At 40.8% G+C, this 12172-nt stretch overlaps 1 protein-coding gene across 3 annotated transcripts in view; it reads left to right on the forward strand.

Annotated features, from left to right (window-relative positions):
* NAA35 (N-alpha-acetyltransferase 35, NatC auxiliary subunit) overlaps positions 1–12172 on the forward strand; it is a 55217-nt gene that overhangs the window by 19895 nt on the left and 23150 nt on the right. For all 3 annotated transcript variants that reach the window (XM_089662116.1, XM_089662115.1, XM_089662114.1), the window contains exons 12-17: positions 2016–2194; positions 2765–2824; positions 5986–6092; positions 6167–6233; positions 7317–7415; positions 8320–8498. In XM_089662116.1, coding sequence (XP_089518242.1) covers positions 2016–2194; positions 2765–2824; positions 5986–6092; positions 6167–6233; positions 7317–7415; positions 8320–8498 — 691 coding nt within the window. The remainder of the gene's footprint in view (positions 1–2015; positions 2195–2764; positions 2825–5985; positions 6093–6166; positions 6234–7316; positions 7416–8319; positions 8499–12172) is intronic.

Here is a 12172-nt window from a genome sequence, read left to right on the forward strand (position 1 = left end):
AGCTTGAACGCCACATCTTGAAACTCTAGTCTGCTTTGAAACCTTTGCCTGGGAGAGAGCTTGCTGATGCAGTGTAACTACCTTGTGTTTTGTTGCTGTGCTCATGGTTTATGGCCTGTGACCTGAAACTGTCTTCCACAACCTCACCTCCAGTAGCAGTTTGGCTGTTCTTCACCTAGTTGTTTCTGTTTCAGTTAATGACTGTTTTGACCTACATATGAAATTGTTGATCATTAGTACCTGCTTGGTATAATTGTACATAGAGATATATAAAATTTTGCTTTTCTTTTTTCCTGGGTTTTTTTCTGGAAAAAAATTGGAAATTTTTAGAAACCAATGGAAAAATATCCGTATGGAAGTAGGTTTCCAAACAGATATTTTTGTTGTACGGGAATGAGAAATAGCGAGTATATAAAAGTGTTATGCTTGAAATAAAAGTACCTTATTCAATAAATAAACTAAACTTGCTTTTTAAAATTTTGTGAGGATCCAGAAGCAGCAGACAGTGTTTCTGGAATGATAACTCTGAAGAGAAAAGCTACTTGCACTTTTTGGAATGAGAACTCCGGCGGGAAAAAACTACTCACACTTTCATCATGGGTCTCATTTATTCCAATAAAGTATTTTTAATGTCTTTAGGGCACCTCTGGTATGCAAGGATGTGTTTTTTTTTTTTCATCCTTGTAGCATTTGGAAAAGAATATTTCTTTTTCCAATATTTGCAAATTGCAGCTTTGCTCTTAGCAGAAATTGCACTGTGGAAATATTTCCAAACTATAGATGTTGGTCTTACCAGTTTTTCTGGAGGAGGAAAAGAAAAAAACAATTTACTGAGCAGACGATTAGTAAACATTATGCTGTGATGGTGGAGAACATTCAGAGGTTTTATAAAGATAAACTAATTTGTCAGACAAATGTACCCTCTTACCTGCCAATTAAGGCCTAAAGAGGATCAAAACAATCACCTACTTTATCCCAACAATCACCCAACTGTAGGAGGTACAAGATGGTGTCCACAAGCAAAGTAAACTGGATCCTTTCCCCTGCAGTGCCCACTTGTGGTAGAAATGCATATTTTTCTTGTCTGAGAACTGTATTGAGAAGTACCGTGTTACTTGAATTGTATTCCAGAATTTGCTTGTCTTCAGCTGAGAGAACTTGCAATAATTTAAGACTTTACATAAAGTGTCAGAATTCTTTAAGGTAGGTCTTCAGGTAATATAGCTTCTATACCATGTCATATTATTTTTCATTCTAAAAGAACACATTTCACATTCCCTTTTTTCTTTCCAATTTGTCCAGAATAAACAACAGCTTTGAAAAAATAAGTTTTTTTTCCACTTCTTCTTTTTTTTTTTTTTTTATTGAAAGCCTTCCGATCTCTAACCATACACCCACCTCTAATCCTACAAGATCCCTGACTTTGTGCAAATGTGAAAAGTTTAAGAATTGATGCTTGTTTGAAGCCAAAATGTACACCAGATATTGACTTGATTTTGATTTTTCTTCTGTTTTTCTCACTTTGCATTTTGTAAATTGCTAAAATAAAACAAAGAACTTTAGCCAAAACTTTTTTTTTTTTTTTGATAGAGCAAGAGAGCATTTTAACCCCTGTCATATTTTTTGTGAGGAAATCCCTGCAAATTAAGGGAATTCCTTGGACCCCTATGTTACCAGAACTAGTGTCCCCGTTAGAAAATTTCCCCTCTATCACTTTTCTGTGGACATCCCAAAATTTGGGATTTTTTATTTTTTTAACTTTCAATGATAAACAATAAAAACTGACAGGTGTTTTAATCCTCCACTTTGTCCAAAACTTAAAAAAAAGTTTTGCCTTTTAGTTACACTTTTAAATATATATTTTTGAAAGCTGTCTAAATATTTTTAGTGTGTGTGTGTGTGTGTGTGTGTGTATATATTTGTATTATTATTTTATGTTTTGTGAATTTAGGATCGTGAGATATGTTTAATCATATGTATATTTGGTTGAATTCAACAAACTGCTATCATTTTAGATCATCCAATTATGATGGGATTTGAGCCTCTAGTCAACCAACGTTTACTTCCTCCCACATTTCCGCGCTACGCAAAAATAATTAAAAAGGAAGAAATGGTGACTTATTTTTATAAACTAATAGATCGGATAAAAACTGTGTGTGAAGTTGTCAATTTGGCAAACCTTCACAGTATTTTGGTAAGTTCTCACAACTGTTTTTTATTTCAGAATTTCCTATATTTTCTGAAAAATTAAATAATTGTTTGAAAATGGGAGCCTATGCAGATTACAAGCTGCTTTTATTTTCTTTCTATGGTTTTGTGTATTGATCTCATCTTAGTCTTTTTTTTTTTTTTTTTTTTTTTTTTTTCTTTTTTCTTTTTATATGCTGTATTGCCTAAAGACAATAGTGGTCTGTACCCTTCCTTTTTTTTTTTTTTTTTTTTTTTTTTGCTATATGATTGCCTTCTGGTTCTGCCTTTTTTATAGTGTGGTCAGTCCTGCAAGTGGGGACACTGGTGATTGTGACTCAAATCACTTCAGTGTTTCCCTAGTGTCCATTGGGAAGCAGGAGGCAGGTAACTGACCAGATGCTGAAGTTTGCCGTTATGAAGTTTTGCAGGAGACTAAATTCTTGTTTCTTCTTGATGGCCAGGTTCATCACTCTAAATATAATATTTGAGTAGACTGTCAGGAAATTCTTTTATTATCTGAAGTGCAGTACATATGACTTGGGGATGCCATACTAACATTTGATGTGGTTTCTAGGACTTTTTCTGTGAGTTCAGTGAACAGTCGCCCTGTGTCCTTTCAAGATCTCTCTTACAGGTAAAAATGTGTTGCATTAAATTTGTATGCTCCTCCTCCTCCTCCTCCTCCTCCTCCTCCTCCTCCTCCTCCTCCTCCTCCTCCTCCTCCTCCTCCTCCTCCTCCTCCTCCTCCTCCTCCTCCTCCTCCTCCTCCTCCTCCTCCTCCTCCTCCTCCTCCTCCTCCTCCTCCTCCTCCTCCTCCTCCTCCTCCTCCTCCTCCTCCTCCTCCTCCTCCTCCTCCTCCTCCTCCTCCTCCTCCTCCTCCTCCTCCTCCTCCTCCTCCTCCTCCTCCTCCTCCTCCTCCTCCTCCTCCTCCTCCTCCTCCTCCTCCTCCTCCTCCTCCTCCTCCTCCTCCTCCTCCTCCTCCTCCTCCTCCTCCTCCTCCTCCTCCTCCTCCTCCTCCTCCTCCTCCTCCTCCTCCTCCTCCTCCTCCTCCTCCTCCTCCTCCTCCTCCTCCTCCTCCTCCTCCTCCTCCTCCTCCTCCTCCTCCTCCTCCTCCTCCTCCTCCTCCTCCTCCTCCTCCTCCTCCTCCTCCTCCTCCTCCTCCTCCTCCTCCTCCTCCTCCTCCTCCTCCTCCTCCTCCTCCTCCTCCTCCTCCTCCTCCTCCTCCTCCTCCTCCTCCTCCTCCTCCTCCTCCTCCTCCTCCTCCTCCTCCTCCTCCTCCTCCTCCTCCTCCTCCTCCTCCTCCTCCTCCTCCTCCTCCTCCTCCCTGTCTTTGCTCTTTTAGGCCTTATGCATACTAGGCTACTTATACAGACTTTTGGCATATTTGCAGAGGAGCATTTTCAGGCAGAAAAAAAAACATCACAAGTGCATTTTTGAGAGGAGCTGCTGTTTCTACCAAAGGTTCTGGCATTTTTTATTTCTGCCGCTTAGTGGGCATGGACCTTTTAGGTAAGAGTGCACCTCTACAGCATCACACAGTAACATGGCTGCTCTGGAAAAATCACTGCTTACAGGATTTGGTTAGACTTTTACACTGTTTTGGGAGCTACAGCTGTGCCTGACCTGACAGGTTTCCTTCAAAGGTACAGTATCTCCCAGAAGTGAATACACCCCTCACATTTTTGTAACTATTTTATTATCTTTTCATGTGACAACACTGAAGAAATGACACTTTGCTACAATGTAAAGTAGTGAGTGTACAGCTTGTATAGCAGTGCAAATTTGCTGTCCCCTCAAAATAACTCAACACACAGCCATTAATGTCTAAACCGCTGGCAACAAAAGTGAGTACACTCCTAAGTGAAAATGTCCAAATTGGGCCCAATTAGCCATTGTCCCTCCCCAGTGTCATGTGACTCGTTAGTGTTACAAGGTCTCAGGTGTGAATGGGGAGCAGATGTGTTAAATTTGGTGTTATCGCTCTCTCTCTTTCATACTGGTCATTGGAAGTTCAACATTGTACCTAATGGCAAACAACTCTCTGAGGATCTGAAAAAAATTATTGTGGCCTAGGCTACAAGAAGATTGCCAAGACCCTGAAACTGAGCTGCAGCTCGGTGGCCAAGACCATACAGCGGTTTAACAGGACAGGTTCCGCTCCAAACAGGCCTCGCCATGGTCGACCAAAGAAGTTGAGTGCACGTGCTCAGCGTCATATCCAGAGGTTATCTTTGGGAAATAGACGTATAAGTGCTGCCAGCATTGCTGCAGAGGTTGAAGGGGAGGGGGTCAGCCTGTCAGTGCTCAGACCATACACCGCATACTGCATCAAATTGGTCTGCATGGCTGTTGTCCCAGAAGGAAGCCTCTTCTAAAGATGATGCACAAGAAAGCCCGCAAACAGTTTGCTGAAGAAAAGCAGACTAAGGATATGGATTACTGGAACCATGTCCTGTGGTCTGATGAGACAAAGATCAACTTATTTGGTTCAGATGGTGTCAAGTGTGTGTGGTGACAACCAGGTGAGGAGTACAAAGATAAGTGTGTCTTGCCTACAGTCAAGCATGGTGGTGGGAGTGTCATGGTCTGGGGCTGCATGAGTGCTGCCGGCACTGGGGAGTTATGGTTCATTGAGGGAACCATGAATGCCAACATGTACTGTGACATACGGAAACAGAGCATGATCCCCTCCCTTCAGAGACTGGGCCACAGGGCAGTATTCCAACATAACGACCCCAAACACACCTCCAAGACTACCACTGCCTTGCTAAAGAAGCTGAGGGTAAAGGTGATGGACTGGCCAAGCATGTCTCCAGACCTAAACCCTAATGAGCATCTGTGGGGCATCCTCAAACGGAAGGTGGAGGAGCGCAAGGTCTCTAACATCCACCAGCTCAGTGATATCGTCATGGAGGAGTAGAAGAAGACTCCAGTGGCAACCTGTGAAGCTCTGGTGAACTCCATGCCCAAGAGGGTTAAGGCAGTGCTGGAAAATAATGGTGGCCACACAAAATATTGACACTTTGGGCCCAATTTGGACATTTTCACTTAGGGGTGTACTCACTTTTGTTGCCAGCGGTTTAGACATTAATGGCTGTGTGTTGAGTTATTTTGAGGGGACAGCAAATTTACACTGTTATACAAGCTGTACACTCACTACTTTACATTGTAGCAAAGTGTCATTTCTTCAGTGTTGTCACATGAAAAGATAGAATCAAATATTTAAAAAAATGTGAGGGGTGTATTCACTTTTGGGAGATATTGTATCACCTGAGCTGATATCCCAGTCTTGTAAATAAAATGTACAAAAAGATGTCTGTTTGGCATATACAGTACAGTCAAAATAATACACCATATTTTCTGTGCTACAAAACCCACACTACAAACTAGGATGCAGAGTTTCATTTTGGCTGCTGCTAAACCTATTTGAAACCAGTTTCTGTAATTATTTGGTATGCGCAATAACTGCGTGTAGCTTGAATATTTTCTTCTTTTAAGAGCAATAATTAACAACCCTTAACTTATCAGTTTATTATGCAGAGGTTCTCATTTTATATTATGCAATTTTCAAGACCTCTGCTTGAGCTCGTAGTTTATTTTGTGGACGTGCTGCTAATAGTACCTGATACTTTTCTTCATTTGCAGATCTGATTCAGAAAAGCAGTCTATAGAATCTGATTGCTATGGGCAGAATTCATTTTTCATTGACATTCTCCTTAAGTTAATCTGTGTGTTCTGAAGTTATTCAGCAAAAGTCTTTTCATTGATACTACTCCTTTTTCTTTCTCACTCCAGACAACATTCTTAGTGGATAACAAGAAGGTGTTTGGAACACATTTGATGCAGGATATGATAAAAGATGCACTGCGCTCCTTTGTGAGCCCCCCTGTTCTTTCCCCAAAGTAAGGATCACATCTTCCTTAGGAGTTAGATCTTCTTTGATGGAGTTGCTTTACTTAATGTGCCCTTGTTCTAGGTGCTGTTTATACAACAATCATCAAGCAAAAGACTACATTGATTCCTTTGTGACACACTGTGTGCGGGTGAGTAAATTGTCATTTTTTTTTTCCCTCTTACAACAGACCTGGCATCATATATATATTTTTTTGTAAGGTGTAAATGTTGTATGTTTGGGGTATATTATGTCTTGAAAAGAATGTAGTATTCCCAGTTGCCTTTCTTTTTGAAGGTCATCTCCATCTTTATTCAGGCATTATTCAAGGTCAGCAAGATTAGCATCTACTCATAGAATTGAAATTCTGCTCAATACATGACACAGTTGTGTAAATCCAAGTTTCTTTGACACAAAGATTGGGGTGGATTTGCAAAAGAAAAATAGACTGAGCACTTTACAAGTGCTCTCCAGAGCTTTGTAAATGTTGTAAAGCTTTGCTGATTTCCATCATCTAATCATGTGCAAGCAAAATTTGTTTTTCATTTTACATGACTGGGTATTCTTTAGAAAATAAAACTTTACCACCTTTTAAAGTCATACTAAACCTAGGACCCTGCATTCACTATATCTGGTCTCCCACAGTACACAGACATGGAAATGCAATTTATGTTAGTAAATTTAAATGCTAAATACATTTTCTCATCAGCAGTATATAGCAGTCTTGTGACTTCTTCTATCAGTGTTCAGCTGAGCACTGGTTAAAGCTTGTAGGAGAAGTTTTCATTCAGCTCTGACCGTCAAATAAGGCTGCATAACCCCTGAACCACTGTTTTGGACAGTGCTGATTAGCCCTGTACTGATCACACGCACCCAGCCAACGAAAAAAAAAAACTCTAGCAATACACACTAAACTGAGCATGTGCAGAGTGACTTCTAGAGCTCTGTACTATCAGCAGATAGCTTGGGGACAGTAGAAGAAGGGGAGGATCAGAGAAGACAGGATCAAACAGTTTCTTTACACAATGCGGAGGATTAACCCTTTAGGTTCCACAGTGAGTATGGGCTGAAACTCATAAAATATCAGGAACATTTTCATATTGAGCCAAAATAATTGGCCAGATTAGGTCTACTAACTACTATATGCCTATGTACCTTTTTTTTAGGGGGGAGGGGAGGTAGAGTTTGTAAGAGCATTATCAAATAACATGCCACATTTGTCTCCTTTTTTAAGCCTTTTTGTAGTCTAATTCAAATCCATGGGCACAACAGAGCACGGCAGAGAGATAAACTTGGTCATATCCTTGAAGATTTTGCCACATTACAGGATGAGGTACCTTCTCTTTATTCATCTTAGGTGTAGAATATGTCCCTAACAGCTGTTATTTAGTCTGTATGTAATATACAAAAGACCTTGGAAATATTCTAGGACTCCTTTCTCATGGTTGGAGAATATGATGCTGCTCAGAGGAGTTCATTTTGCCATGATGGTTTTGCATTGTGATTAACGCTACATGCTGAGATGGCACCACCTGTCAAATTCTCCATTGTTAGTGAATGAGGTTATGCTGCAATCACAAGCCAAGTGCCTTGGTTGCAGTGCAGTCCCGCAATGCAAAATTGCACTTTTTTCAAACGTAAATAAAAAAAAAAAAAAATAGGCATCAGGAGGTGGCAACATCATCTCCTGGATTCCTGTAAGGCTCTGAAAAGCTGTCCATGAAGGAGCTTGGTTCAAAATGAATGCTTACTATGGAAAAATGGTTTGGAGGTCATAATAAGTACAGTAAACTGCATTGTCTTCCTGGCTGAATTCTATACACTTCCTATCTGTGGTTGGAAAGAGAGAATTGGTCATGTGACATCATTGATTCAGGAAGCACCTTGTATTTTTATCAGTCAATTGCTGATTAGCCGAGGTGGACCTTTGACATCATCTACCCATCTCTTCATCTTGGCCAATCAGAGAACGCTTTGTATTCATTAATAAAAATACAAGGCCTTTCTTGATTGGCTGAAATGGTGCTCTGGCTTAAGTAGAGTTCTGTGCATCTAGTAAAACTAAAAAATTAGCAGTATTGAATACTGTTAGTGATATGCAAAGTAAAATAAAATGTTTATGACTTAAGTCCTAAATTAAAATGTTATGATAAAACAGTTTTTTTTTACAGATACATGTTAGTATTTATTTTCCATGCAGCATTTGTAATGTCATGCTATAACTTACTTTGTGTAAGGCGGAGAAGGTAGATGCAGCTCTCCACAGCATGCTGCTAAAGCAAGAGCCCCAGAGACAACACCTGGCATGCTTGGGAACCTGGATCCTTTATCATAACCTGCGGATAATGATTCAGTACCTGCTCAGTGGTTTTGAACTGGAACTGTACAGCATGCATGAGTACTATTACATCTATTGGTGAGTTGCACAGGATTTCCTTTCCAATATATTCCAAGTAATTATATGAACTGTATCTTGCATTCAGTGTTTTTTCATAGATAATGTAGTTTATTCCACCCCAAACTATGACCTTAGAGGTTATTCTTTTGTGAGCAGCACACAAAGATGTATAGAGCATCAACAATATAGAAAGATACCTCTGCAAAAAAGGCTGCCCATGTTGAAGTAACTCTGTCAGTCAACTCCACTCCAGCTAGATTCATATTCTTATTAAAAGGATAAAGACAGGGAAATAGGCACAAGCCAAGAGAGGAAGACAATCAAGGGAGTGCAACACTCGCCAAAGCTTTTTTTTTTTTTCTTCAGATAAGGAAAGGAAGAGTTAGAACCTCTGTCAGCAATTGGTTGCTGTTCGCTTATCCTGTTTATTAGATTAGAAGAGAATTTTATTTCAACCTATTCCCTCAAGGAAGTCTTAAACCTTTATGTTATACTGCCAGTTACAGGAGTATTGAACAATGGCAAATCAACAAAAAATAACCCTTAGTTCCAGTTTTTGCTATTGTCCTATGAGGATGGACTTCTTTTCTTCCATTCCCCTGTTTTTAAAGACTAACCTATGATTTTTTTTTTTCTCTAATATTTTTTCTTTGCTTTAGTTTAGTCAAGATTTTTTTCTACACTGATGTACAGTGATGAACAGTTCTGCCGTAATGAGGGCCCTCTAATTTCTGCTAATGAGTCAGGAAATGTGTGCAGTATGCTGATGGTTTTTTTACAGTAATGCTGGAGTTTGACATACTCAAACAGCTTGCATTTTAGATGCTTGGTTGCAAGTGCTGGTGTTCCCAGGATATCTACATATCCCCACTTATCCTCCTCATCAGTGTGTTCTGCGATTTGCAATGGCAGACAGTCTTCTAGTTTGTCACACTGCCTTTTGACCTATCCTCTGCTCCAAGAGTATTCACAAAGGTCTTAGTACCTGTTCTTGCCCTTCTCAGGGCATATAGGTCACAAACTATCTTTATGACCTTTTCGGGATGGATTATTTTCCCACACAGCTATCTGCAAGCTTCCACAAGACAATCCAAATGCTGCAGACCTTCGGGTGGGTGATCAGTTTTTGAAAATCTGGACACATCCCAAGCAAAGGTTTTCCTTCCAGAAAAGAAAATCCTCTGTGTTGAAGCCCATGCTCAAGAATTGAGGTCAAAGAGACCTCCCACAAGAGATTCTCTGTAAGAGTCGTGGGCTTCATGGTAACATCCTTCAAGGCTGTACCATTAACCCACTTCCATTTGAGACCTCTTCAGCAAAACATTTTTGTTGCACTGGAACAAGCATACTCCTTCTCTCTACGTACCTATGCTCCTATCCAGCCAACAAGGCATTCCCTAATTTGGTGGATCTTCAGCCCAGCTTTGACAATGGGGAAATCCTTCTCAATGGGGAAATTCTCACAGTAAAGGAAATATGGTCTCTTGCAGAAAACAACTCCCGATCAACATCTCGGACCTTGGAGCAATAAAGATGCTTCTGCAACAATAGCCCCCCCTTTTGCAAGCCAGATCATCCCCTGGACAGAAACTCACTGTTCAATCTCTGCAGGCCACATCCCAGGAGTGGACAACTGGGAAGCCTACTATCTTAGCTACCACCGCCTGGATCTGAGAGGATGGGCCCTTTGTCCAGACATATTTAACCTGATATGGCAGACATGGGGGACCCGGATGTAGGCATCCTGAACTCCAGATACAACACCAACAAACTGCCTCAGTTTGTGGCCAAGACCAAGAATCTTCTAGTGCTGGTGTCGAATGCCCTGATAATTGCCCAGTAATAGTTCAGTTTTATCCATGCCTTCCCTCCATTGCAAATTTTACTCATCTGTTCAAGAAGATGGAAGAAGACGGTAATTCTAATTGTACTAAACTGGCCCAGGAAGACCTGGTACACAGACATACTCAGACTTCTAGGAGACAATCGCTGGGGTCTTTCCAAAAAGGCAGACCTGCTGTCTCAGTACCCCCTACTCCATTTAGCTCTTCTGTCTCTGGTTTTCTTGGATGGCTAATGAAGCCAAGATCTTAAGTGACAGTGGTTTCTGAGCCTGTCATTCCTAGCTTGCTAAATGCAAGAAAAGCCTCTTCAAAGAAGGTCTACCATTGCAACTAGAAATTCTTCTTTGCCTGGTGTGAACATAGACACCTCTATCCCAGAGACTACTATGTGCCTCACATTCTAGCCCTCCTACAATCAGGTCTTGAACAGAACATTGACCTTAAGCAAACTCATAGGACATGGCTCAACCTTGCCTCTGGCTTCCCTCTTCTTTGTCAAAACCTTCATTCGAGGTGTACCTTGCATTAGGCCCCTGTTACAGCACCGTTCTTGTGCTTCTTGGTTATTCTGCATTATTTACTATAAAATGGAGGACTCACTGAGTAAGTTAGGGTTATAGGAGAGGCTCCCAACGGGCGTGTCCTTGAAAGCTTGCCTGGGTCTAATCACCTGGAGGTCTGTGAATGCTTTGCCTGTGTCCTGTACTGTACTCGAATCAGGTAACTCCAGATTCCTTTTTTTTTTTTTTTTTTTTTGTACGTGCTGTAAAATCTTTTCTTGAAGGGCAGAGTTCCCACCCCTCTGTTATGTCATGATGGTAAGGGGTTATCTTGGACTGGGCTACACTTGTTTGCGTTTGCCAGTGTTCAGTCCTTCTGTAGGTGGTAGTATAGTCCTACCATTTTAAGAGTCCCTGTGAGCACAAATTTATTTATTTTTTTTATTGTTGCATGTGTTCCCCTTTTTGGAGTTTTTTCCTTGCATTTACTACAGTCCAAACCCAAAAGACTACCCCATTTCATGCATGATGAGAAAAACTATGGGGTTGACTTACTAAAACTGTAGAGTGTAAAAATCTGGTGCAGCTCTGCATAGAAACCAATCGGCTTCTAGGTTTTTTTGTTTAGGTCCAAGCCTAATTGAACAAACTGAAGTTAGAAGTTGATTGGCTACCATGCACAGCTGTACCAGATTTTGCACTCTCCAGTTTTAATAAATCAACACCATAGTGCGGTATGCAGTTAATGTTTGTGATCCTTTCTGAAAGTCACAAGGCTTTATATTGCAGCAGAAATGAAGTAGGCACATGCTTTGGAATTCTGAGAAAAATATACTGTATTGTCATGTCAAAGAAGGATGTAGGGGCACACTTTTTATTTCTGGCATATCATCAGTTTTTTTTTTTCTGTACTTGCAGCTTGAACATTTGGAAATGCATGTATTGCAGAATTTTTTTTTTTGTTTTTAATTTTGCCTTGACATATGCTTTAGGGCCCTTTCACACGGGCAGACACTGCCAAGCAGCGTGTCCGCTCTGCCCAAGCACACAGCCTGCTGTTCTCTATGGAGCTGTTGGATGTAAATGGACCGCCTGTCTCTTTACATCCAACTGTCATCCGATCCACTAGACTGATGGGGAACGCATCCAAACCCGTCTGTTTTTAGTGGAATGGATCGGGTGCAGGTGGTTATAAAACTGACACATGTCCGTTTTTACATCCACCTCCCCATACAAAACAATAGATAGTCTGATCAGGTCAGCCTGAAAAACAGACAGATGGACCTGATCGGTCTGTCTGTGAAAGGGCCCTTAAATCGAGGTGTATATATCCTGAATGGACACTTTT

The sequence above is a fragment of the Staurois parvus genome, unplaced genomic scaffold, assembly GCF_062004578.1.
Source record: "Staurois parvus isolate SC_StPar_1 unplaced genomic scaffold, SC_StPar_1.0 ptg001432l, whole genome shotgun sequence".
NCBI classification, from domain to species: domain Eukaryota; kingdom Metazoa; phylum Chordata; class Amphibia; order Anura; family Ranidae; genus Staurois; species Staurois parvus.